This window comes from Macaca thibetana, chromosome 6, assembly GCF_024542745.1.
Source record: "Macaca thibetana thibetana isolate TM-01 chromosome 6, ASM2454274v1, whole genome shotgun sequence".
NCBI classification, from domain to species: domain Eukaryota; kingdom Metazoa; phylum Chordata; class Mammalia; order Primates; family Cercopithecidae; genus Macaca; species Macaca thibetana.
The window spans coordinates 30,047,705-30,075,559 of NC_065583.1; the positions used below are offsets into that span (position 1 = coordinate 30,047,705).

Genomic DNA, 27,855 nt, shown 5'->3' on the forward strand with positions numbered 1-27,855 from the left:
CGATGCAAACATGTTCCATAGATTTTAGTGACAAGAAACCAAAACTGCATCACAGCAGTGCTGACATTAACCCCTGTGCACCAGTAACCCTACTGGGTGCTTCCAGCTGGCAACCATCCTGACTGGGGAGGCTGCTCGTGGTGGGCCGATTGCTGAAGTTTTGATGTATCACCCCTGCCTAATAGTGAAAGCAGGAAGTAGCTGGGAACTTCACCTGACATATTATCTCTGCTGTTCTCTCCCAGCTCCTCACTTCACCCTTCCTTTCCCCCGAGTTTCATTTCCCCTTAGTGTTCTGATGCTCCTCAGCCTACAGTGAGGTCATATTCCAATAGATCCATCATAAGTTAAAAATACTGTCAGTCCAAACTGTGTTTAAACACTGAACCTACAGAACATCATAGCTTAGCCTTGCCTACCTTGTACGTGCTCAGAACACTTGCATTAGCTTAAGGGGGCAAAATCATCTCACACAAAGCCTATTTTATAATAAAGTATTGAATATTTCAACACTTCAGTATTTGTACTCAATACTTCAGTATTTGAATACTGAAGTGAAAGTAAAAAACAGAATGTATGGGTACTTGAAGTATGGTTTGTACTGAATGTGTATCACTTTCATACCATGATAAAGTAGGAAATTTAAGTTGAACTATCCTAAGTCGAGGATGATCTTTAAGTGTTCTTCACAGATCAGAAGAATTCTTATCTGAGATTTGAATGTAATTCTTGAACTTGCCTCAGTAAAGTGGCCCTGAAAGCCTTTTGCTCATGTCTCTCCCCTACCATCTCTCTCCCAGGTCTCCTATCTACAGCCCGGCAGCTGGACAGAGAGAACAAGGATGAACACATCCTGGAGGTAAGTAATGGTGGTGAATCCATCGACTGGGTTTGAATGCCTCCCACAGAAGGTGATTTGTGGAGCCATGTTAGGCCTTGGAGCCACGTGCATGTCTAGCACTGTGGCTGAGGAGGGTTTGGCCTCAGGGAGGATACACGTGAGCTGAGCCTTGCTGGATGATCCTTGGATCTTTGCTAGTTCCTCAGCACTGAGAAGGGAAGGAGTCTGAAACTGTGTCCAGGCTGGGAAGGCACCATTGATTGATTAGTAATGCCTGTAGGGAGTGAAGGAGAGGGGAGCAGTACATGTGTGCTATGTACTTATTGAGTACAGTCCATCCCTCCTGGCCCAGGGAGACGGAATCATTCTTGGTCAAACACTAGGTCAGTAGCAGAGCCAGGATGAAGACCAGACCTTTGTCTTCTAGATCTGTGTTCTTTCTAGGATGCCTCTAAAATCACATAGGCATTCCTGGTGCCTATTCCAATGAAAGGCTTTGGTTAGTGGCTTAGAGGGAATGAAATCAGAAGAGAAGGAGATCAGGTGGAAATCTAACTATTTCCCCTCCTGAGCTGTCCTTCACTGATTATCTCTTCTAGTTTTAAAGGCATCAGGAGGGGGGAATACATATTCCTCAGCAGGAAATCAATTTTGCCTTTGATACTTCCATGCTCTGCACATTCTTTTTCCTTTGGTAAGAAACAGGTATTATTGGCCAGGTGCAATGGCTCATGCCTGTGATCCCAGCACTTTGGGAGGCTGAGGCGGGCAGATCACTTGAGGTTAGGAGTTCAAGACCAGCCTGGCCAACATGATGAAACCCCATCTCTAATAAAAATACAAAAATTAGCCAGGTGTGGTGGTGGGCGCTTGTAATCCCGGCTACTCGGGAGGCTGAGGCAGGAGAAGCACTTGAATCCGGGAGTGGAGGTTGCAGTGAGCCGAGATCGTGCCACTGCACTCCAGCCTGGGCGATAGAGCGAGACTCAGTCTCAAAAAAAGAAAAAAAGAAACAGGTATTATTAGTAAGAAGTAGCTAAATGGCTTTCTAGAATTCCTAAGGCCTGAAAGCATTCTCCACAGTTCAGTAACAGATATTTACCTTTAAACACCAAAGTGTTTTTAAAAATTCGGAACCATTTCAGGTGGAAACGTCCTGTCTGATATGATGCCCTTGGGGCTATTGATGCATGTGCTTATTTGCCCTTGCATTAAATAACTACTGGTTCTGAAATGGTTTGGAGGCCTTTTCTCACTCGATTTCATTGCATTGGGCCACGTGTCTGACTCAAAAAGTACCACTCATTCCCTCATAAACATTTTCTCATTTGTTTTCTCTAATATTGAGCAGCTTAAGGAAACCAGAGAACTAAGATTATGAGAAACACAAGCAAGTAAAAAGTAGGTAGTCTTTGAGAAATAGCCCAGGGGTTGTCCCACATACACAGCACCAGCTTTTGTCTAGAGACTCTGACTCTGTCTTCTTCCAGTTCTTTCTGCTTCCTTTCTCTGTTCTCACTGGCTTTCCCATGGGCAAAGTTGCCAGAGAGCTGAGTTCCAAGTAGGTGAAGTTATGATAATAAAAAGCACAAGCTTATACCAAAGAACAAACTGACTGATATTTCCCAGTTGTTAAAAGTGGTGGTAGGGCTGTGGTGGGTGGCAAAGCATAGTCACTAATTTGCAATTGTCAGCTCAGGTGCTCATGCTCAATTCTGCCCCCAGGTGACTGTGCTGGACAATGGGGAGCCCTCACTGAAGTCCACCTCCAGGGTGGTGATAGGCATCTTGGACGTCAATGACAATCCACCTGTATTCTCCCATAAACTCTTCAATGTCCGCCTTCCAGAGAGGCTGAGCCCAGTGTCCTCTGGGCCTGTGTACAGGCTGGTGGCTTCAGACCTGGATGAGGGTCTTAATGGCAGAGTCACCTACAGTATCAAGGAGAGCGATGAGGAGGGCTTCAGTATCGACCCGGTCACAGGTGTGGTGTCATCCAGCAGCACTTTTACAGCTGGAGAGTACAACATCCTAACGGTGAGCAGACAGAAGGAAGCCACAGAGGGAGGAGTGGCATGCTGGTTAGTGACCTTCTTTGAGAATTCAGGAGGAGGGAGACAGCCCGCCGTCATGAGGGAAGTAGTACTCTCCTTCCTGGCCTTCTCCCAGAGAAACTGGGAGTCCCAGCTTCAGCCAAAGGATCAAATTCTGGGTCCTTCTCTTTGAGGGCAATAAGGTCTTTGCCTGGGAAATCCCCTCGATTCATAGAAAGAAGGATTTAGTGAGAGTAAGGGAGGATTTGGAATCAATAAGCCTGGGTTCCAACCCTAGTACTGCCATTTTACACCTGTGTGATCTTGGACAAGTCATTTAACCTTTGTTTTATCATTTGTAAAATGGAGATAAGAACGTTTTTCTTGTGAGAAGCCAATATATCAAGTAGCTAGTGCACGGGTGCTTCCATCAGTCAGCCTGAATTCAACCCCAGTCTCATTGCTAGCCAAGCATTTCATCTGGTAGGTGAATTGACCACGCTGAGCCCTAGTTTCTTCTTGTAAAAAAGAGATGATAACAGGACCTCTTCCAAGGTTATTGTGAGGATTAAATCAGATATTGTGCACAAAGCTCTTAGAACAAGGCCTGATAATAGTGAGAATTCAATAAATTCTAGCTTGTTAGGTTTATGGTAGTTGGGAAAAGCAAAGGGCATATGTATGTAAAGTTCAATTTAGGAAGTAGCACACAGTAAGTCTTCAGTTAACAGTGACATTTATTATTTTTATACTAACCATGAGGTTCTTGAGCACAGGTTATATGTTTTGTTCACCACCATGCCTGCAGCAACTGGCAGGGTGCCTGTTTACAGCAAGCCCTCAAGTGTGCATCAAATGAATGAACGACTGCATGAGAGGCCAGCTTGGTCAGAATCACAGAACGCTCTGGTTCTCATCCTGGCTGCTTGGGTCTTCTTGTCTCTTGCCCTCAGTTTTGGTGTTGGCCTCCTTTCAGATCAAGGCAACAGACAGTGGGCAGCCACCACTCTCAGCCAGTGTCCGGCTACACATTGAGTGGATCCCTCAGCCTCGGCCGTCCTCCATCCCCCTGGCCTTTGATGAGACCCACTACAGCTTTACGGTCATGGAGACGGACCCTGTGAACCACATGGTGGGGGTCATCAGCGTAGAGGGCAGACCCGGCCTCTTCTGGTTCAACATCTCAGGTGAGGCGAGGCTGAGGGCCCAACGAGGGCCAGGCCCTCCTGTCCTTATACACCAGCTCTAGTTTTCCTGCTACAGTCCTTCTGAGACCTCTCAAGGTCGGGCTCCTTGGCACCCCCTCTTTCAGCCCTGAGGGCGGACTGCCTCTTTCCTGGTTCTCCGGGAGCACAGGCAGTAAGAATGCCACGAATGCCAAGCTTTCCTTTCACTCCAGCCACGATCTCTAACCCCGGCCAGAGTTGGCAGTGCCTCCAGTTGCCCCAAGAACCTGGGAGACCTAAGATGGTCCAGGAAGACTCAGAGCAGAAACGCTTTGTGTTTCCTTTTCCGCCTCAATGTGAAAATCATAGTTGACAGTGAGCCTGCCATCAGCTATACCCTGGGGCCATGCTCAATGTTCTGGCTTCAGGTTTTGCCCTTGAGATCAGGGGAAGGTGCCCATTCTCATGTTAGGAGGCACTTGGATCCAGGCTCTGATGGCCTTCTCTGAAATTCCTCTCTGTCTCTAAATCAAGGTTTTGTTTCAACATCTGGGGGTCACAGAACCCTTCAGGAATCTGATGAATGCTTAGGTCCTCATTCCAAAAAGTTGTGTGCACAAACACACACAAATGTAAACCTGCCTACAATTTAGAGGATTTATAGGCTCTTTGAAACCCATCCAGGGATTCCAGGTTAAAAATCTCTAAGAGTTTCAGCACCCACATGAACATGGAGTCCTGGTACAGTTTTCTGTCCTGGCTAAGAGTAGGATAGGACGTATGCCACTGACCCAAGCTCTTTGAAACTCCTGGACTTACTTCCAGTTCTGGTTTACTGCTCTTTTATTTGACTTTTTTTCTTTAATACCGAATTAATGCATGTACTCTCTAAAACATTTTGAAAGCACAAATTGGGCTGGGCACAGTGGCTCGCACCTGTAATCCCAGCTATTTGAGAGGCTGAAGTAGGAGGATCACTTGAGGCCAAGGCTGAGGTTATAGTGAGCTATGATTGCACCATACACCCCAGCCTGGGTGACAGAGTGAGAGCCTGTCTATAAATAGGTAAATGCGCACATACAAATAAATGCAGAGAAGAGAATAAAAATCACCTAAAGTTCCACCAATCAGAAGATAATCCACTGTTATAATTTTGATGTGTTTCCTTCTTGTCATTTTTCCTTTACACGCACACGCGCGTGCACGCGCACACACACACACACCCTTAGGGTTATATTAAAATATTGTTTTATAATATTTTTAAGTGTAATATATCATGAACATATTTCCATGTCACTAAACATATTTCTATATACATTTTAAAAACTTCATGTTATTTTACATTTGGATTCTTATAGTTTATTAATCAATTTGATTTATTAATAAAATTTAAATGAAAATAACTTGACAACAACTTGACAGAATAAATTACACTTTTGGGACTGGGGAATAAACTACCACCATCACCCAGATCTTTACCACCTTTACCACTTTTACCATCTTTACCACTGTGGACTTTACCACCACGTCCTCTGAGCCTGACAACCAAAGCCTGTCTTATGCTGTGATGCCTAAATCACTGAGGTTGTGTGTGCTTTCTCCCCACTCCCACTCTAGGTGGGGATAAGGACATGGACTTTGACATTGAGAAGACCACAGGCAGCATCGTCATTGCCAGGCCTCTTGATACCAGGAGGAGGTCGAGCTATAACTTGACTGTCGAGGTGACAGATGGGTCCCGCACCATTGCCACGCAGGTTAGAGGCCTCAGCTGGGGACCGCTGTGTTGAGAGGAGATGGAAGGCCTCCTTCGTTGGGATGAGGCTACAGAGGTTTTTTGTGGATGTGGTGTTCCTCAAGGAACACTGAATTTAGAATCAAGGTTCTTGTCTAATACACTCTGTAATTCTGTGACCCTGGGAGAATTCTTGCTCCCACTCTGAATCTGTCTATAATTGGAAGCTTGTTTAAATGAGCAGTTTTAATTAAAGATAGAGTACCATGGGGCTACCAATGGGTATAGGGGGATGATGACTGGGTAAGTGGGGCTCTGAATTTCTATTCTGGCTTCAGACAGAGTTTTATCTGTTTCTTACATTTGGATTTCACACAACATTTCACTTGATGGAAAGGCCCTTCAAGAAAATTTTTGTTTTTGAAAAACACTAGACTGTGTAGCATCTGAAGGTCTTTTGATTTTGAAATACTATCATTCATTCAACAAATATTTATCGAGTGATTGCTGAGTGCCAGACACTGTGCTAGGCCTGGGTGGTACAGGGAGGTCCAGACAGACCCAGTCTCTGTTCTCCTGGGGCTCGCAGTGGACCTTCTCCCTGACCTCCCTCCCTAGGTCCACATCTTCATGATTGCCAACATTAACCACCATCGGCCCCAGTTTCTGGAAACTCGTTATGAGGTCAGAGTGCCCCAGGACACCGTGCCAGGGGTGGAGCTCCTGCGAGTCCAGGCCATAGATCAAGACAAGGGCAAAAGCCTCATCTATACCATACATGGCAGCCAAGACCCAGGAAGTGCCAGCCTCTTCCAATTGGACCCAAGCACTGGTGTCCTGGTAACGGTGGGAAAATTGGACCTGGGCTCGGGGCCCTCCCAGCACACACTGACAGTCATGGTGAGTAAATGGAAAAATCTGGTGAGAATATGCTTGCATGTAGATGTGTGGGGGTGGACGTGCTTGGAGACATGCTGAAGGTCCCCTTCCCTGGTGAGCCAGGCACACCAGTGCTCATAAAGACCATACATGAGACAGAGCTGTGACATTTCACAGCTGGCCAAGGGCACCTTCCATAAGGGATGCCTGGAAGTGAAGGTAGAGATGGGATGGCTGCCAAGGAAACTCCTGTCAACCTCAGCTTTCTCTGGATTCACCCCAAATATTCTCCAAGAGCTATCTCCCTGCTCAGTGACTTCAATGTGGATTCATATAGTGTCAGAGCTGGAAGGGACACGGAGGCTTTCCCACTGAGAGCAAGGACTAGGGTTAGGCCAGCAAGCCATGCAGGACACAAAATGTAAGGAGGGCTCACTCTCTCTGGGCCATGCGCCTGCATTTTTATGACCCCAAGAGTCAGGGCCTCTTTAAATTTTGCACCCTACTTGCCTACCCCTAGTTCTATCCCTGATCCTGCCCATTTGTCTCATCTTACACCTGAAACCCACAGAGAAAGACAGACTTGCTCACTGCCATATAGTTATTTATGATGGAACCAGAATTGGAGTCTGGCCTCCTGTCTTAAAGATCAGGGTTCTTGTGCTAATTTATCATCCTCTGGGCGTATAATATGTATTCAAGGCTCTGAGAAGTCCTGTAGCAAAGAAAACTGTTTGCATTTAATTCAGTGCTCCCCAAATTTACGTGACCATATAATTTTTTTTCCCTGCATAACATGTTAACATCTTGAAGAATGAGTATTATTCTCTGAGACGTAATTTGAAAAACACTGCTTCTCTGCCTATTTCTGCCTTTCTCCTAAAATAGAATTATCCATTAAAATAGCTGAGCCTAGGAATCATTGACTGACAAATTTACACAAAAGAAGAAAAAGAGCATAGATTAGAACAAGATTTAAAAGAATACGGAGAGTTAGTTACAACTGGGCATATTTTAAATTGGCATTCTAGTTCATTGACCTTACCCTAACCCTGCCTCGTCCTAATTCCGTTTGCTGCTCACCCAATTACCCCTTTGGGCCCATAGGTCCGAGACCAGGAAATACCCATCAAGAGGAACTTTGTGTGGGTGACCATTCGTGTGGAGGATGGAAACCTCCACCCACCCCGCTTCACCCAGCTCCACTATGAAGCAAGTGTTCCTGACACCATAGTCCCTGGCACAGAGCTGCTGCAGGTCCGAGCCACGGATGCCGACCGGGGAGTCAATGCTGAGGTCCACTACTCCCTCCTGAAAGGTGAGAGGCCTGGCCATGAGCTCAGAGGATGGGTCAAGATGCTTTAGAAAGAAAGGAAAGCACTAGAGGCATGAATTTGCAAATTAATCGAGTACCAAGCTCGTTAAGCCTTGGCAAACAATAATTCTAGAGCATTCCCTGGGACTACCTAAATTAATGCACTTCCAAAGATAGTATTACTATCCAGAGACAGTAATAACATAACTACTACAGTATGAGTAAGGACCACTTATGCTGTGGGAGAATTTGCATATATATTATATAAACCCACCAGTGACCAAACATGTAGAAGATATTTATGAAGTCCATGCAACATTTAAAAATGTAATAACTTCATGTATGTATGTTAGAATATTTTATGAGTTGTATGGCATAGTTTTAGAAGTAATTTTTATTTTCTGATAAGGCTGCACAGTGATTTAGTATCTATTATATGGTTTTCTTCATCTGAAAAATGGGAATAATTTTACCTGTGCCAGAAAGTCATTGCAAAGATTAAAAGAGAAAATGTATGTTGGCCAGGCGCGGTGGCTCACGCCTGTAATCCCAGCACTTTGGGATGCCGAGGCGGGCGGATCATCTGAGGTCAGGAGTTTGAGACCAGCCTGACCAAGATGGTGAAACTCCATCTCTACTAAAAATACCAAAATTAGTCGGGCATGGTGGCACACACCTGTAATCCCAGTTACTTGAGAGGCTGAGGCAGGAGAATCGCTTGAACCTGGGAGGCAGAGGTTGCAGTGAGCTGAGATTGCACCACTGCACTCCAGCCTGGGTGACAGAGCAAGACTCTATCTCAAAAAAGAAAATGTATGTTAATATATGTTGTAAATTGAAATATTGTACAAATGCCAGGGGCTACTACTATCATTGATAAGTGTTAATTATAAGCAATTACTATAACAAAAGCGATAATATCCAGTATCCAACTAGTTATTATGATAATTTGTAATAATTATAATACATAATTAATGATATTTAATAGTAATAATTATATTTAATAATAATACTTCATAGAGCTAGTTGCTATGAGAAACAAAGATGAACATAATTTGCTGTCTGCCCTCGCAAGACCTAATGTTCATTTATTGCATGCCAGTAGCTTATACAGTAGCTACTGGTACTGTATAAAGCCAGTAGCTTTAACTTTTCTTTTTGGAAGAAACAGTTGCCATATAACAGAAGTCTATTCACCCCCAAAGAAGAAAAATATGGTTTATAATGCATTGCTTGCTTTTTGTGATTTATGAAATGAAATCACATCTTTTATCTCATTGCCAACCTCACTGATGGAGATAATGACTTTATTTTCCAGATAAGATTAGTTTTAAAATATTCTTCTATAAGGCCGGGCGCGGTGGCTCAAGCCTGTAATCCCAGCACTTTGGGAGGCCGAGACGGGCGGATCACAAGGTCAGGAGATCGAGACCATCCTGGCTAACATGGTGAAACCCCGTCTCTACTAAAAATACAAAAAACTAGCCGGGCGAGGTGGCGGGCGCCTGTAGTCCCAGCTACTCGGGAGGCTGAGGCAGGAGAATGGCGTAAACCCGGGAGGCGGAGCTTGCAGTGAGCTGAGATCCGGCCACTGCACTCCAGCCTGGGCGACAGAGCGAGACTCCATCTCAAAAGAAAAAGAAAAAAAAATAAAATAAAATATTCTTCTGATTATAGAAGTAACACATGCTCATTTTTGAAAACATGAAAAATACAGGAATGTATAAAGAACACAACACACAGCCATCATTTTCATCACCCCAAAAGAATGATTTTCTGTCTTTCCCTCTCATCTTGCCCTATGCATATTTTTGTAATATTGAGATCATAATGAATATACAATTTTGTGCCCTGATTTCTTTCTTTCAGCAGTGTGATATTATATCATAAATTATAATCAGAATTACATCTAGGTTGTTAACTTAGCTGCTTTTAATGGAATCACTTTAAAATGACTACTTACTCTTTAAAACCATGTTCTTTGACTGAATTTAGCGGTTATGTGACAAATCACCTAACCAGTCAGCTGGAGAAGGGCTTCAGAGGTGGAAGAATCAGATTGAAAGTTTATGACAAAACTTAGCCATTTGCTTTGCCGTTGAAATAATAAAATATGCACCCATGTGATAGAGGGAGTAAGACATGTAAACGGCAGTATTTTCTCAAGTGTTAAGGCCTGTACCTGTGGTGGTGAGCAAAACGATTCAACTATTACTCATTTAATGGCATTAAAAGGTTTTTGGGCATGGAGAAAGCACTCCTCTTTAAATTACTCAAGCTCCCTGATAGAATGAAGAACAAAGCCTCTGTTGGGTTCTAGAATGTCTTGTCGTCTTCTCTAACACCTGCCACTCTTTGTCTACCAAAGAAAGAGGATAGCTCACAGGCTCAAACCTTTTGGCAAGCAGTAGATTTTATCTCGATTTTAATAGGGTATTTTTTCTTTGACTTCTTTTTATGATAACTTCTGATTTATGGTAAGCAATACAGTGTTTTTATTTAAAGAAGCAACATAATATTACCTTTAAAATATTTATCAAATTTTGAGTGAATTTATTTAAAGGAAAACATCAATTAAATAATAGTGTAACATAACACAGGCAATAGATGGATATTGAAAAAATTATAAAGATGATGTGAGAATGCCTAGAGTTTAGGAAATACAGGCATGGGGCAAAGACATTTGCTCAGGAGCCTCGAGATATGGGTGTTCTATATAACCAAAGCTATTAAAAATCATATTAAAAATGTAGCCAGGCACGGGGGTGGCTCATACCTGTAATCCCAGCAGAGGCTGAGGCTGGAGGACCACTTGAGCCTAGGAGTTTGAGGCTGCAGTGAGCCATGCTCACATCACTACACTTCAGCCTGGGTGTCAGGCAAGACCCTGACTCTAAAAAAAAAAAGGTTGTACAAAATATGGTTACAAATTCTGTATAATGCAAAATGAAGCTTTTCCTACGAAAGCCTTCACTGAAATTCAGGGTGGAGTGTGCTTTTCCTATGGAGCCTCCTTGTTTGGTTTCAAAGACCTACTATAGCTTTGGTTTGTAGCTTAAGTTGTGTCCCAGAAACTTCGTGATAATTGACAGTGTGATATGAAGCACCTACTACGTGCAACATGTTAGAGATTTTATAAAGTATCTACTCTATACACTATATCCATGGTGGATGTACACTATATGCAGATTTTGCTCTGTCCAGGTTTTGTCTGATGGTCCCTTTACTGATCTAGAAAGCCTAGTTGATAACCTCTCGAGGGTGTGGCAAACTTGTTTGTCTTGTCTTCTGTTTCAGGGAACGGTGAAGGTTTCTTCAACATCAATGCCCTGCTAGGCATCATTACTTTAGCTCAAAAGCTTGATCGGGCAAATCATGCCCCACATACTCTGACAGTGAAGGCAGAAGATCAAGGCTCCCCACAATGGCATGACCTGGCTACAGTGATCATTCACGTCTACCCCTCAGATAGGAGCGCCCCCATCTTTTCAAAATCTGAGTACTTTGTAGAGATCCCTGAATCAATCCCTGTTGGCTCCCCAATCCTCCTTGTCTCTGCTATGAGCTCCTCTGAAGTTACCTATGAGTTAAGAGAGGGAAACAAGGATGGAGTCTTCTCTATGAACTCATATTCTGGCCTCATTTCCACCCAGAAGAACTTGGACCATGAGAAAATCTCGTCTTACCAGCTGAAAATCCGAGGCAGCAATATGGCAGGTGCATTTACTGATGTCATGGTGGTGGTTGACATAATTGATGAAAATGACAATGCTCCTATGTTCTTAAAGTCAACTTTTGTGGGCCAAATTAGTGAGGCAGCTCCATTGTACAGCATGATCATGGATAAAAACAACAACCCCTTTGTGATTCATGCCTCTGACAGTGACAAAGAAACTAATTCCTTGTTGGTCTATAAAATTTTGGAGCCGGAGGCCTTGAAGTTTTTCAAAATTGATCCCAGCATGGGAACACTAACCATTGTATCAGAGATGGATTATGAGAGCATGCCCTCTTTCCAATTCTGTGTCTATGTCCATGACCAAGGAAGCCCCATATTATTTGCACCCAGACCTGCCCAAGTCATCATTCATGTCAGAGATGTGAATGACTCTCCTCCCAGGTTCTCAGAACAGATATATGAGGTAGCAATAGTGGGACCTATCCATCCAGGCATGGAGCTTCTCATGGTGCGGGCCAGCGATGATGACTCAGAAGTCAATTATAGCATCAAAACTGGCAATGCTGATGAAGCTGTTACCATCCATCCTATCACTGGTAGCATATCTGTGCTGAATCCTGCTCTCCTGGGACTCTCTCGGAAGCTCACCATCAGGGCTTCTGATGGCTTGTATCAAGACACTGCACTGGTAAAAATTTCTTTGACCCAAGTGCTTGACAAAAGCTTGCAGTTTGATCAGGATGTCTATACAGCAGCTGTGAAGGAGGACTTACAGGACAGAAAGGCACTGGTGATTCTTGGTGCCCAGGGCAATCATTTGAATGACACCCTTTCCTACTTCCTCTTGAATGGCACAGATATGTTTCATATGGTCCAGTCAGCAGGCGTGTTGCAGACAAGAGGTGTGGCATTTGACCGGGAGCAGCAGGACACTCACGAGCTGGCAGTGGAAGTGAGGGACAATCGGACGCCTCAGCGGGTGGCTCAGGCTTTGGTCAGAGTCTCTATTGAGGATGTCAATGACAATCCCCCCAAATTTAAGCATCTGCCCTATTACACAATCATCCAAGATGGCACAGAGCCAGGGGATGTCCTCTTTCAGGTATCTGCCACTGATGAGGACTTGGGGACAAATGGGGCCGTTACATATGAATTTGCAGAAGATTACACATATTTCCGAATTGACCCCTATCTTGGGGACATAACACTCAAGAAACCCTTTGATTATCAAGCTTTAAATAAGTATCGCCTCAAAGTCATTGCTCGGGATGGAGGAACGCCATCCCTCCAGAGTGAGGAAGAGGTACTTGTCACTGTGAGAAATAAATCCAACCCACTGTTTCAGAGTCCTTACTACAAAGTCAGAGTACCTGAAAATATCACCCTCTATACCCCAATTCTCCACACCCAGGCCCGGAGTCCAGAGGGACTCCGGCTCATCTACAATATTGTGGAGGAAGAACCCTTGATGCTGTTCACCACTGACTTTAAGACTGGTGTCCTAACAGTAACAGGGCCTTTGGACTATGAGTCCAAGACCAAACATGTGTTCACAGTCAGAGCCACGGATACAGCTCTGGGGTCATTTTCTGAAGCCACAGTGGAAGTCCTAGTGGAGGATGTCAATGATAACCCTCCCACTTTTTCCCAATTGGTCTATACCACCTCCATCTCAGAAGGCTTGCCTGCTCAGACCCCTGTGATCCAACTGTTGGCTTCTGACCGGGACTCAGGGCAGAACCGTGACGTCTCTTATCAGATTGTGGAGGATGGCTCAGATGTTTCCAAGTTCTTCCAGATCAATGGGAGCACAGGGGAGATGTCCACAGTTCAAGAACTGGATTATGAAGCCCAACAACACTTTCATGTGAAAGTCAGGGCCATGGATAAAGGAGATCCCCCACTCACTGGTGAAACCCTTGTGGTTGTCAATGTGTCTGATATCAATGACAACCCCCCCGAGTTCAGACAACCTCAATATGAAGCCAATGTCAGTGAACTGGCAACCTGTGGACACCTGGTTCTTAAAGTCCAGGCTATTGACCCTGATAGCAGGGACACCTCCCGCCTGGAGTACCTAATTCTTTCTGGCAATCAGGACAGGCACTTCTCCATTAACAGCTCATCAGGAATAATTTCTATGTTCAACCTTTGCAAAAAGCACCTGGACTCTTCTTACAATTTGAGGATAGGCGCTTCTGATGGAGTCTTCCGAGCAACTGTGCCTGTGTACATCAACACTACAAATGTCAACAAGTACAGCCCAGAGTTCCAGCAGCACCTTTATGAGGCAGAATTAGCAGAGAATGCAATGGTTGGAACCAAGGTGATTGATTTGCTAGCCATAGACAAAGATAGTGGTCCTTATGGCACTGTAGATTATACTATCATCAATAAACTAGCAAGTGAGAAGTTCTCCATAAACCCCAATGGCCAGATTGCCACTCTACAGAAACTGGATCGGGAAAATTCAACAGAGAGGGTCATTGCTATTAAGGTCATGGCTCGGGATGGAGGAGGAAGAGTAGCCTTCTGCACGGTGAAGATCATCCTCACAGATGAAAATGACAACCCTCCACAGTTCAAAGCATCTGAGTACACAGTATCCATTCAATCCAATGTCAGTAAAGACTCTCCGGTTATCCAGGTGTTGGCCTATGATGCAGATGAAGGTCAGAATGCAGATGTCACCTACTCAATGAATCCAGAGGACCTAGTTAAAGATGTCATTGAAATTAACCCAGTCACTGGTGTGGTCAAGGTGAAAGACAGCCTGGTGGGATTGGAAAATCAGACCCTTGACTTCTTCATCAAAGCCCAAGATGGAGGACCTCCTCACTGGAACTCTCTGGTGCCAGTACGACTTCAGGTGGTTCCTAAAAAAGTATCCTTGCCGAAATTTTCTGAACCTCTGTATACTTTCTCTGCACTTGAAGACCTTCCAGAGGGGTCTGAAATTGGGGTTGTTAAAGCAGTGGCAGCTCAAGATCCAGTCATCTACAGTCTAGTGCGGGGCACCACACCTGAGAGCAACAAGGATGGTGTCTTCTCCCTGGACCCAGACACAGGGGTCATAAAGGTGAGGAAGCCCATGGACCATGAATCCACCAAATTGTACCAGATTGATGTGATGGCACATTGCCTTCAGAACAGTGACGTGGTGTCCTTGGTCTCTGTCAACATCCAAGTGGGAGACGTCAATGACAATAGGCCTGTATTCGAGGCTGATCCATATAAGGCTGTCCTCACTGAGAATATGCCAGTGGGGACCTCAGTCATTCAGGTGACTGCCATTGACAAGGATACTGGGAGAGATGGCCAGGTGAGCTACAGGCTGTCTGCAGACCCTGGTAGCAATGTCCATGAGCTCTTTGCCATTGACAGTGAGAGTGGTTGGATCACCACACTTCAGGAACTTGACTGTGAGACCTGCCAGACTTATCATTTTCATGTAGTGGCCTATGACCATGGACAGACCATCCAGCTATCCTCTCAGGCCCTGGTTCAGGTCTCCATTACAGACGAGAATGACAATGCTCCCCGATTTGCTTCTGAAGAGTACAGAGGATCTGTGGTTGAGAACAGTGAGCCTGGCAAACTAGTGGTGACTCTAAAGACCCTGGATGCTGACATTTCTGAGCAGAACAGGCAGGTCACCTGCTACATCACAGGTAAGAACACCTGTCATGGACTGTAGGCTCTGGAATGTATTGAAAAACATCCAGGAAGAGGTGCCCTAAAATGGGTTCATGTCCTGGGTTTGCCACTTATTAGCAGTGTGACCTTGGGCACATTTAACTCCCTAGGACCTCAGTTTCTCCACCTATAGACTTGGTATGCATGTTATGATTCACCTCACAGGCATGCTGGTAAGATCTGTAATTTATAGAAAGCACCTATACGTTAGAAAGTGCTTTCCAAAAAGGATGTCTCGTTATTTCATGTGAGTCATACTCTAACTGCTGTGAGTTGTGTTTTGAAAGATGGAGGAAGCACAAAGAAAGTTGCGTGATCCATGAAAATTCTGTCAAGTGACTATCTTTATGGAGAGTGTCCTGCCCAGGGAAAGTCGTGAATGATAAAAAAAACGCTTCTTAGTCAATCACAGGTCCTAAGTGTAGGAATGACAGCGCTTCCTTAGGTATAATTCCCTCATTTCGCATATGTGAAAACCAAGACCCAGATGCAGAATTTCAACCAAGGTCACACTCTTGTGCTTGCTTCAGGGCTGGGATTAAAACCCACACCTACAAGCTGCTTTTCTTAGTGGATACCTACTGTGAAACTAAATTACCCTATTCCCAATCCAGTGACTAAGCCAGCTAACCAGTGGCCATGAGAGAGTTTCTTCACTCCTGTGTCCTTTTTTTTCTCACCCCAGGTGCCATGTCCCCCCCATTCCCATGAACATGGCTCCTTCTGCTCTCACAGCTGTCCAGTGAAAAGCTCATGAGTCTGTAATTCCGACCAAGAACCACAGACTCCTGAAGACATAGGATCAAAGCTGTTTGAAATACAGAGTTGTAGAAAAATAGAATCTTATCATCTTAAAATATCAGACTCCTAAAAGCACAGAAGTCTTAAAATCTCAGGCTAATAGAGTAATAAATGTCAACATATTATCAATTCTTGGAGCAGTTGGATCTTAGAACTCTGGAATCTTAGGATCTCAGAGTGAGAAATCCATATTCCTACATTCTTGTCAGTGATTAGTGTCAAGGAAAGAAAGATGACTTAGCAAGCAAACCTAGTGCTCCTACAGAACCTCCACTTAGGGTGGGTCCTTAGTTACAAAATAAAACCTTGGAGTGTTTAGTGTTTTTGATTGCTTCCTACCTCTCCACTGTTATATAGCTATGCCTCTTAGACATTTACATAGAATTGAAATTTATTTCCCTTTAACTTCCTCCCATGCCTTCTGGGCCACAAAAATAAAAAACCCTCCCTTCAGCCACATATTTTGGAGTGATGCTTCTTGCATTGATAATTTCATTTAACAGGAGGCATTTGAAGTCTGAAGTAGCTTCATAACACCAAAAAGTGGACTCAGTGTAGAACTGTGGGTTCCTAGTTAAGGAAGGAAATGTTTGCTTTCCCAGCAATTCTAAAAAATGTGTCCAATGGGCAGCCACCTGTGACACAAAGCTGAGTTCATTCCTATTGCTTGGCTTCTGAAAGCTCTGCCCCATCTGTTTAGAGGGAGACCCCCTGGGCCAGTTTGGCATCAGCCAAGTTGGAGATGAGTGGAGGATTTCCTCAAGGAAGACCTTGGACCGCGAGCACACAGCCAAGTACTTACTCAGAGTCACAGCATCTGATGGCAAGTTCCAGGCTTCGGTCACCGTGGAGATCTTTGTCCTGGATGTCAATGATAACAGCCCACAGTGCTCACAGGTGAGAGCCTGGTGAGGGGCGGAGTGGGTAGTGGAGGCAAGGAAGGTAGAGTGAGGGGCGGGAGAACAGAGGGTGAGGGGCAGGAGAAGGGAGATTGAGGGGCAGTAGAACAGAGAGTGAGGGGCAGGAGAAAGGAGGACCAAGGGACCCATCTCTGAGGCCGGCCATCACTGATCTCACCTCCCTTGCTTCTCCCCAGCAAGCCTCAGATGAGTTCCCAGGGGCAGGGACCATTCTAGGTAATTCCTTGGCCCCCATAGGGATATACCAAGCTGTTCAAGACTCATGGTCCACAACTCTCCCCCTACATTCCCAACAAAGGTCTATTTCTCCGCAGAACATATCCAGAAGGAAAGTAACATACGCATTCTCCAAACACAGCCAGCCATGCCCAATGGGCAAACCCCTGGCACTGCTCAACTTGTTGACATGGCTCACTATTATCAAATACACTTATAGAAACCTGGCTCCAGACAAACCCCTTGCCCCATGCCCATATATGCACCTCTCCACATCGGCTGGGGTAATTTAGCCCATTGAGATGTCCCCTTTCACTTATACAGACACAAACATGAGATAGGGCAATTTCATTTGGTGAGGGACACTTTCTTAAGGACCTCATGTAATTCAACTCCAAACTTCCAGTGGGAACAAATGTTGAGTGGTGTGTGTGTGTGCGTGTGCATTTGTCAGGAGAGAAACTGTGTTCCTAGAGGCATAAACCAACAATTGCTATCATGGAACTTTGCTTTTAAACATATTTTTTAAAACACAGTAAGTAATTTTTAATTTTGAGAGGATTTACATTCTTTCAAAGTTTACAGGTTTTAACATTTTAATTTTATAGCTAACATTTTAATTTTATAACATCTCAAATTATCATAATCCAGCCATTCAGTATATATATACAAATGCACAGTTATACATACCCACACATATAAACAAAGGATCATCTACAACCCTACACACACAGGCAAATACCTATACATGTACACACATAAATATATAAGCATATACCTAAATACCTAGCACAATCATCCATATACTCACCCACACATGCAACTATACATAATAAACTCACATGAACATACTTACATATGCATTTGCATATATACAAACTTCAACTTGCTTGCACACACATATACATGTATAGACACATGCCTAGCAACACACATAAATACATATATCTCCTCACCTTTTCTTCCTCCGCTCTTCTACATGCCAGTCACATAAAGCATAGTAGAAAAAGAGAGTCTGGTTATTGGTATGCATGCAAAATGTCTTTTCAGGATCCGAGATGACCATATTTGGGGTGGTCTCAGAAGGAGGCTTTTTTGGGGAGAATGGTGGTCACCTTCCTTCTCTTTTCCCTCAGCCATCATTACAACCAACCTCCATCCTCCCCATGCTGGGAGAGGCTGGGATCAGGCTCACCCTGGCCCTCCCAGAGATGATTCACAGCATCATTACAGCCAGAAAAAAGAGGCCTGGGGAACCACCTCCACACAGCCTGCCCAGGCATAAAACTTCCATCCACGCCTGTAATCCAAGCACTTTGGGAGGCTGAGGCAGGTGGATCACCTGACGTCAGGGGTTTGAGACCAACCTGGCCAACATGGTGAAACCCCGTCTCTACTAAAAATACAAAAAAAATTAGCCAGGTGTGGTGGCACGCACCTGTACTCCCAGCTACCTAGGAGACTGAGGCAGAATTGCTTGAACACAGGAGGAGGAGGTTGCAGTGAGCCAAAATTGTGCCACCGCACTCAAGCCTGGACAACAGAGTGAGACTGTCTCAAAAAAAAAAAAGAAAACAAGAAAATGAATAAAGTTTCCATCCAGGGCATGTAGGAGTCCATGCTTGCCCACACTCCACAGTGGTTGAAAGCATGATGCTTGGAGGCTGGCTCAGAGCCAGCCACTGAAGAAAAATTGAATTCTCAGGGAGCTCCAGCCTTTCCCCTCTGCCACTCCCTCAGATGCCGTGATAGGACCTGCAGCAAAGGGAGGGTGGGCCAAGCGATGGAGCCACTGGAGTCCAGACCTGACTCAGAGGTCAAGGGTCTGTCCTGGGAATATAGTCAGGGAGATGAGCTTAATAGCATGGCCTCGCCACAGAGGCAGGGGAGGTTGACCTGACATCTTCCAGAATGCTTGCATCAGGCTCATCTCTCCTTCCTCCTCCAAAGCCTCAAAGGACTGGGTGGAAGAAGTTGTAGCCATCCCTTCTAGCCCTGCCTGTGGGCTTTTGGATGGCAGAACTTTTCCATTCTCTCTTTTCTGACTTGTTCTCTTGTCATCCTCTTCCTGTTTTAAACCTCAATTTTCCTTGCATGTTTCATCTTATTCTACCTTCTTCTGTTCCCCTCCCTCCCTCTCTCTGCTTCTCTTTCTCTCTCTGTCTCTGTTCATCTCTGCCCTCTTAGTGTCTCTCTTTCTGTTTCTGCCTCCCTCAGTCAGTCACTCTGCTTCTCTCTGGATCTGAATGCAGTTCCCACAATCTCCCTCTTCTTTGTCTTTCCATCTCTAGCTTGTCTATACTGGCAAGGTTCATGAAGATGTATTTCCAGGACACTTCATCTTGAAGGTTTCTGCCACAGACTTGGACACTGATACCAATGCTCAGATCACATATTCTCTGCATGGCCCTGGGGCACATGAATTCAAGCTGGATCCTCATACAGGTGGGTTTCCTAAGTTGCAGGATCAAGACAAGAACATCTTTACTGAATAGCAAGTGCGCAGTGCCATGGTATTCTCCTTGGAGAAGAAACAGGAGTTCACTCATCCATCTGCAAACATATATTGGCCCTATGTGCCAAGCATTGTACTGGTGACATAATAAATAGGCTGATAAGACAAGATTTGGGTCTTTACAATCTAGTGGGAAATGGAGTTGTTGAATTAGTGGTTTTAAATGAGCTAAATTAAGAAAAAATGCAGAATGCTAAGGGGATTAATTTCATTCTTTTAAAATTTATTTTAGCACAGCTGACTCCTTGGTTTCTCCTTTCCTTCCCTCCCCTCTGCCCTCCTTTTCTTTCCTTTTTTCCTTTTCCTTTCTCCCTTTCCCTTTTCCTTCCTTCCTTTCTTCCTTCCTTCCTCTTTCTTTCTTTCTCTTTCTTTCTCTCTCTCTTTCTTTCTCTCTCCCTCTTTCTTTCTCTCTCTCCCCTTCCTCCCTCCCTGCTTCCTTCCTTCCTTCTTGTTCTCTTCCTTCCTTCCTTCCTCTTTCTTTCTTTCTTTCTTTCTTTCTTTCTTTCTTTCTTTCTTTCTTTCTTTCTTTCTTTCTTTCTTTCTTTCTTTTCTTTCTCTCTCTCTCTCTCTTTCTTTCTTCTCTCTTTCTTTCATCTTTCTGTCTTTTTGCTAGCTATGGGAATATCTGGCAACAGAACTTGACTTGGGCTATGGAGTGGGGTTAAGTAAAACATCACTGAGGAAATGCCACTTTATGTGAGCCTTGCAGACACAGAAGAGTTAGCCAGGGGTGAGAGAGTGGGGGAAGGGGCACTCAAGGCAGGAGAATTCATGCGAAGACCTTCTTTGGGGAAATAGTACGCACACTGAGGACCTGAGAGAAGGCCAGAAACTGGTGCCCAGAGAGGGAAGAGAGAGGACAAAGAATGAGGCCCCAGGGTGGGCAGGGCCAAATCCCACCTTTAGAGCCACTGGAGGATTTAGGCAGGTGAGTGTCATGGCCAAGAACATGATCTCAAGGTATCTATGCTGCAAACCGGGGATAACGTCTTATAGAATTGTTGTGAAGATCACAAGTGAGAAACCATATGGAAGCCTAGCCCAGGTCTGGCTCAGTAGATGTGGTTGCCATTATCATTGTTACTAGCCAGGGGATACAGCAGAATAAGAAGCAGAAATTCCTGCAGGGTAGGCCAGGAGTAGCCAGGAGAGGTTGGGCTGTGAGAGTCTGGTGGAGTGGACTTCCTTTAGAAGACCAGCCCACCTAGGAGGGATTCCTGCCCTGCTGCTGCAGGGGAGGGTATGGGGATGGGCAGCACAGAAGGCCTAGGTCACAAGGGCCAGCTGCTGACACTTGGCTTGGGTCCAATAGCTCAAAGGATGACTTGGAGATACCTGAGCAGGAGGTGGCAGGGGAGAGGGGTGTCACAGGAAGCTGTCTGGGTAGATAGGGGACAATGTTGTCCTTCCTAAACCCAGCAGGGGCATGCAGAGTGACCCAGGCAGGTTACCTAACCTCTCTCTGCTGCTCTTTGCAGGATGATCAGTAAGGACTTAAAAAAAAAAAAAAACTGGCATTTTTTCTGAATATGGAAATAATACATGTTCATGGTATAAAATTCAAGTAATGTAGGTATGCATTATGCAGAAATTGGAACGTCTGCATGATAACCCCTTCCTCCACAGATAAGGACTCTTGGTATATATTCTATCCAACTGGTTTTCCATGCATCTCCAAAATCTCTATATAATTACTTCATGAAAGTAGAATACTGTTTGTAAGTTGCTTTTCTTCACTCAGCTGTATCTCAAAGCTCTATCATAATTCATTTTTGGTTGTTTTTTGTTTTGTTTTTTTGAGATGGAGTCTCGCTCTGTCGCCCAGGCTGGAGTGCAGTGGAGCACTCTAGGCTCACTGCAAGCTCCACCTCCTGGGTTCATGCCATTCTCCTGCCTCAGCCTCCTGAGTAGCTGGGACTACAGGGACCCACCACCACGCCCGGCTAATTTTTGTGTTTTTAGTAGAGATGCGGTTTCACCTTGTTAGCCAGGATGGTCTTGATCTCCTGACCTCGTGATCCGCCCACCTCGGCCTCCCAAAGTGCTGGGATTACAGGCGTGAGCCACTGCACCTGGCCATTTTTGGTTTTATGGTGTTTTGGAAAAACCTCTCTCAAACCAGGTTTTCCCTCTGCTCTCACACCAAAGCAATCATCAACATAGAAGAATTCTGTGGCCAAATGTGTGTGGGTTTTCCCCATACAACAAGCAGCAGAGACCACTCACGCATCCTCTAAGTCAATTCTGACACTATCTACCTGGAGATAGTGTCAGATCCCACGGGTTGAGGGCTCTGTCCACAAGACTGTACCCCCTTACCCAGATACCAGTTGCAAGTCCAGGCCTCCAGAATGTCTGACCAACTGGCTTCAAGGTGGGGCTCCCAAGACTCCTTCTTTGGGTTTGATTAATTTGTTGGGACAGCTCACAGAACTCAGAAAAACACTTGTGTTTACCGGTTTATTATAAAGGATATTGCAAAGGATACAGGTGAAGAGAGGTGTAGGGTGAGACATGAGGAAAGGGGCTCCCGTGTCCTCCCTGGGCGCACCACCCTCCAGGAACTGCCATGTGTTCAGCTATGTGGAAGCTCTCGGAACCCAGTCCTCTTGGGTTGTTATGGGAGCCTCATGATGTCAGCATTATTTGCCCCAGGGTATAAGGCAGGACCCTCTCTGGGGAGAGTCTTAAAACCCACAATCAGAAAAGGGGGGAAAGATGGGAGTCTTGCCTTGGGGCAGATGAAAGGAGAGCAGGAGAAGGTCGGAGACATCGTGCTTCCTGAGGCCTAACACACCCAACATTATAACAAAAGACTGTGTCACAAGGGCTGTGGGAGTTATAGGCAGAAGCCACGCATGAAAACCAAGATACATATAACATCATACATGGTATTTTACTGTGTGGCTAAATCATAATATACTTAACCAGTCCCTTTTTGAAAGACATATAGGATGATTTCAGTATGTTGCTATTATAAACAGTGCTGCAGAGAATATCCTTATACATAGATTTTTATCGTTGGGTTGATTATTCTCTAGAATGTATATATTCCTAGAAGTGGAATTATGAACCAAAGGAAAAATGCATTTTATATATTGTTAGAAATTGCCTAATTGGCCTTTAAGAATATACCTATTTTTAGCTTGTTGGTGATGATCTTAAACTGGCAATGTGATGAAGTGCGTTTGGGAGAATCAGGGAGGTGAATGGGTGTGGGGGAATATAGGCTTAGCTGCTTTCCTGACTGTATTGACCCCCGCTTGCTGCGAACAAAACTCTGTGTGGCCACGTTTGTCTCCTGTAGATATCTAGAGGGCACATGCTTGGGTAATATTTCCCCAGAGAAAGCTCAACTTTTGTCATTTCTCTGGCCAGGGGAGCTGACCACACTCACAGCCCTGGACCGAGAAAGGAAGGATGTGTTCAACCTTGTTGCCAAGGCGACGGATGGAGGTGGCCGATCGTGCCAGGCAGACGTCACCCTCCATGTGGAGGATGTGAATGACAATGCCCCACGGTTCTTCCCCAGCCACTGTACTGTGGCTGTCTTTGACAACACCACAGTGAAGACCCCTGTGGCTGTAGTATTTGCCCGGGATCCCGACCAAGGTGAGTCTGAGAAGGATTGAGGCCATTTCCAATGATCTCCTGGGTCCCCTTTGTGTCTCTCTAGGACTGGTAAGGGCTGTGCCTCCTTGTTGAGTCTGTGGACACTTAAAAGTAAAAAGTATTTATCCTCAAACTGCACACCTAAGTGCTATATGACAAATGATTTTAGCAATGTTTTGAAGCAGGAAAAAGGTATTTCAGCCTTATTGTTTCTCCCCTTCCACTTAGACCTGGGGACTTTTCAATACTGTCATTTAACCACAAAGGCATTTTTAAGTACAAACATTTAATCAGAAATATACCAATCAGACTTCTTCAATTCTGATTAATTTGGAAAGGAATTTGGGCACCAACCCCAGTAAACCCATTACATTCCTTGATAATTTTCTAAACAGTGAAGTTGAATCATTTTCAATATTTTACATTTTAACTCTGATGCCACTATTTTCATTGGAGTTAATTCTTTTTATTTTAAAATTTACAAGGTAAATTGCATTCATTCAAACATATTTGTTCCATATTGTACCAATTATAGCTTCTGCTACCACAGCGTGTTCTATTCTGATTGTATATACGTACGTGTGTGTATACATACATATATATAACTCATTAATATGAGATATATATATATGTATATATAAAAGCTGTCCAATTTTCCTGAGTCAAATTTTATAATGCAGGTAGGGTTAAAAAAAATGCTGTCAGCATCAGAGTAGCCAGGTCAACACAGGAAAATGATGATGATAAAAGTGGGATCAAAACACCCTGCTCTGTTTGACACCAGCAGGGTAAAATTAAGATTTCCTAGAGAAAGTGAGTTTTAGCTTGGCATTGAAGGAGGTGAAATATTCGAGGGATGAAGGGGTTCTAGAGAGGGCAAACAGTCAACAGAAAGGCAGGGTAGCTGGACCTGGGAAATGTGTGTGTATGTGTTGTGTGTGTGTGTGTGCATGTGTGTTGGAGGTAACAAGTGGAAGTGGAATAGACTTGCTTGAGATGCAGAATGGGTTTGATAGGAGAGATCAGGAATACATCAGAGCTGGAGTGACCTATAAGCCATCTTATCTACCTCTCCATCTAATGGCTGCAGGGCTCTGTGAGTGCTCCCTTAGCCACTGCTTACACACCTCCAGGGACAGGATGCTCCCTATGTCCTAAGCAGCCCTTTCCTTCTATGGTTCTTCAGGCCATTATCAAGTGGGACATCTGTCAGTCCTGGTCCTGCCCTCTACAATCACACAGATCTCCTAGATGGCTCCTAGAGTGGCCTTATATCAATTTACCATTAATCTTTCCAAAATGGTTATTCCAACCCAAATATTTCAACTAAATAATCCAGGTGTGGCTTGACCAGCATCTCTCTGTCTCTAGAAAAATTATGGTTTCTTCATATAAGTGCCTATATGGGGAAGTTGCATGGCATGTGCATTTAATGGATATAAATTCAACTCTTCTCAGAGGCAACTCCTGTCACCATTCCACCAGAGAAGTGTGTGTTCCACGTGTGTGGGAGATGTGAGACCCTTAGGCTGAGGGCCTGTGTTCATCTCACTGGGGCAGGACCTCACAGCTGAGCCTTAAATGTTGGTGTTTTTCATACACTATGGCCAACTGCTTCATCTGGTACTTAACCAAAGAAAATAACAGAATTGGAGACAAAGCTGGAGAAACACTGTGTGTTTTGATTTACTAAGAACTTCCATGGGTGTTTTCTTAACTTTTTATGTTGATGTAATTATAGACTCCATAGGAAGTTGCAAAAATAGGACTGGTGGGGACTGTGTGCACGCTACATGCAGCTTCCCTAATGGGAGCATCTTACATAGCAGCAGGATAATATCAAAACTGGAAAATTGACATTGGTCCATTGTTGGTAACTAGACTACAGCCTTGTTACTGAGATTTCACCAGTTTCTATATGAACTCATTTGTGTGTGTGTGTGTGTGTACACACACACTTAGTTCTATGCAATATTATTCCATTTAGATTCTTGTAACCAACACCACAATCAAGCTACAGAGCTGTTCCATCTCAGTCAAGGAACTCTCTATGGGTGGTTTTATCTGCACTTTTTCATTAATAAACTGATATTAGACCCTAATCCCCACATAATATTTTCCGATAGTTTGATAGATTTGCAGATTAGGTTCCCCCAAAAACCCTTTAGTGAGGCCTTGGGTCTCCCTGCCCCAGTCAAGACCCCTGCTGGAGAGATCCTAACTCCTCACATACCCGAGCCAGCTTGTCAGCCTGCATGGGAGCCCCCTCCTCAGCCCCTCCTGTGGCTGCAGGGTTTGCTGCGGGCAGAGCCAGAGGGGGCGCCCTCAGTGTGACTCACACCCTTGGTCTCCCTGCCAGGTGCCAATGCCCAGGTGGTTTACTCTCTGCCGGATTCAGCCGAAGGCCACTTCTCCATCGACGCCACCACAGGGGTGATCCGCCTGGAAAAGCCGCTGCAGGTCAGGCCCCAGGCACCACTGGAGCTCACGGTCCGTGCCTCCGACCTGGGCACCCCAATATCGCTGTCCACACTGGGCACCGTCACGGTCTCAGTGGTGGGCCTAGAAGACTACCTGCCCGTGTTTCTGAACACCGAGCACAGCGTGCAGGTGCCCGAGGACGCCCCACCTGGCACGGAGGTGCTGCAGCTGGCCACCCTCACTCGCCCGGGCGCAGAGAAGACCGGCTACCGTATGGTCAGCGGGAACGAGCAAGGCCGGTTCCGTCTGGATGCTCGCACAGGTGAGAGCCTGATCCATCGAGCCCGGAAGCATCGCCTACAGGGTTTCTGGGAGCGCTGTGTTCCTCCCCTGTGTGCGTATCTGCCCTGTGCTGCACCTCCCAGAGCAGGCCTCCTCTGGTCGTTTCTCCACTCTCTTCTGCTTCTCCCCGAGTGCCAGGTCCCTCCTTCCGCCTGGGGGGGCCAGCTTTTGTGGGAGCCTCTCTTAAAGGGGACCCTCCCACGTCCCCAGCCAGGTCTCTGTGTCCAGGACCCTCAATGAACTCTCCTTCCACAGTTAGCGGCTTCATGGTCTCAGCTCAGGCCCAGCGCAGGAGGCAGAAAAGCCTTGGCTGCAGAGGCAGGAAGCCCTTGCTGGAATCTGGGGCTTAAGCAACCCTGGACAAGGCTGCCTGCTTCCCTCCTGGATCCCCACATCCGCTCCAAGCATCCTGGCACCCCTTAATTTTCTCTTATTCTCATGAAGACAGAAAGAACTAGGAAACTTTCTCTCCTCTTTCCTACTAGCCACAGAAGAATCTAAGGCTCACAGAAACTCAGCGAAGGGCCTCAGAGACTACCCAGGTCAGCCTGTGTCTCACGCAGATTCCTCCCCATGGCTCCCCTGGAATGGTGCTCTCTGCCTCCCCAAACAGCTGCCTTATCATTGAGCAATATTTTTAAAAATTTACTATGGAGATTTTGAACATATTAAAAAAATAGAATAGTACAATGAGCCCCATGTTCCTACCACCCAGCTTCAGTAACCATCAGCAGAGGCCAGCCTGGTTTCCTCTTTACCCTTCGGCCCCCACATCCATCCAATCCCAGACACAGTGTCATTTCATTTGTAAGGACTTCAGTGTGTATCTCTGTATAATAATAAGTCTTTTTCTAAATGAAACCACAATACCTTATCACACCTAAAAGATAACAATTTCTTAATATCACCAGGCCATTTTTCAGATTCTCATCAATGTCTTTTTGAAGTTGGTTTGTTAGTATCCCCAAAACGTCTACATATTGTATTTGGTTGATATGCAAGATTTTAAGTGTCCTTAAATCTCTAACATTTTCTTCTTCCTCTTTATTTCCCCCTGCCCTTTATTTAATGAAACATTTGAATCATGTGTCTGATAGAATTTTCCATCGTTCGGATTGGTTGGCTCCTTATAGTGTCATATAGCATATCCCTCGGGTCCTTGTATTTCCCAGGAATGACATTTGGATGAAAGGCCTTGATCAGGTTTAGTTGACAGTGTTTGGTCAAGACAGTGATTCACAGATAATGCTATGCTGTTTGTATCATGTCTGGAGGGACATAAGGGCTAACTGGCTTTTTTTTTTCCTGGTGTTAAGATAGATGGTAAGTTCAGGTGTTGTCAACCTGATCCATTATATATAAATATATAGTTATAATTTGGGTATATAAGTCCATTATAGACTTCTTCATCAGCCTTTCTTCTAATGGTTTTAGCAGCCTTTGCTGATCATTTCCTAGATAGATATACCTTTTAATTAAGGGCTGTAAAATGGTGATTTTCTAATCCTATTACTCCTCATTATTTTCTGACTGAATTATAAAAAGATGTTCATTGGCAAGTGATGCTGTTGAAAGAAAAATAAAATAAAACAAAAAGCAGAATGTCCACCATTAACTATTTGGTTAGCCAGGAAAGGCAGGATAAATCCTTGTTCTTTTATTTCTTTTTTCTAGTTTTCAGAAT

General features: G+C 44.8%; 1 protein-coding gene across 1 annotated transcript in view; it reads left to right on the forward strand.

Annotated features, from left to right (window-relative positions):
• The window catches only part of FAT2 (FAT atypical cadherin 2), an 88,722-nt gene that overhangs the window by 35,087 nt on the left and 25,780 nt on the right, over positions 1-27,855 (forward strand). The window contains exons 4-14 of the mRNA XM_050793611.1: positions 801-859; positions 2,567-2,878; positions 3,851-4,061; positions 5,658-5,797; positions 6,394-6,675; positions 7,762-7,972; positions 11,267-15,319; positions 16,846-17,042; positions 19,573-19,726; positions 23,175-23,408; positions 25,768-26,151. Of these exons, the coding sequence (XP_050649568.1) occupies positions 801-859; positions 2,567-2,878; positions 3,851-4,061; positions 5,658-5,797; positions 6,394-6,675; positions 7,762-7,972; positions 11,267-15,319; positions 16,846-17,042; positions 19,573-19,726; positions 23,175-23,408; positions 25,768-26,151 (6,237 nt within the window). The remainder of the gene's footprint in view (positions 1-800; positions 860-2,566; positions 2,879-3,850; positions 4,062-5,657; positions 5,798-6,393; positions 6,676-7,761; positions 7,973-11,266; positions 15,320-16,845; positions 17,043-19,572; positions 19,727-23,174; positions 23,409-25,767; positions 26,152-27,855) is intronic.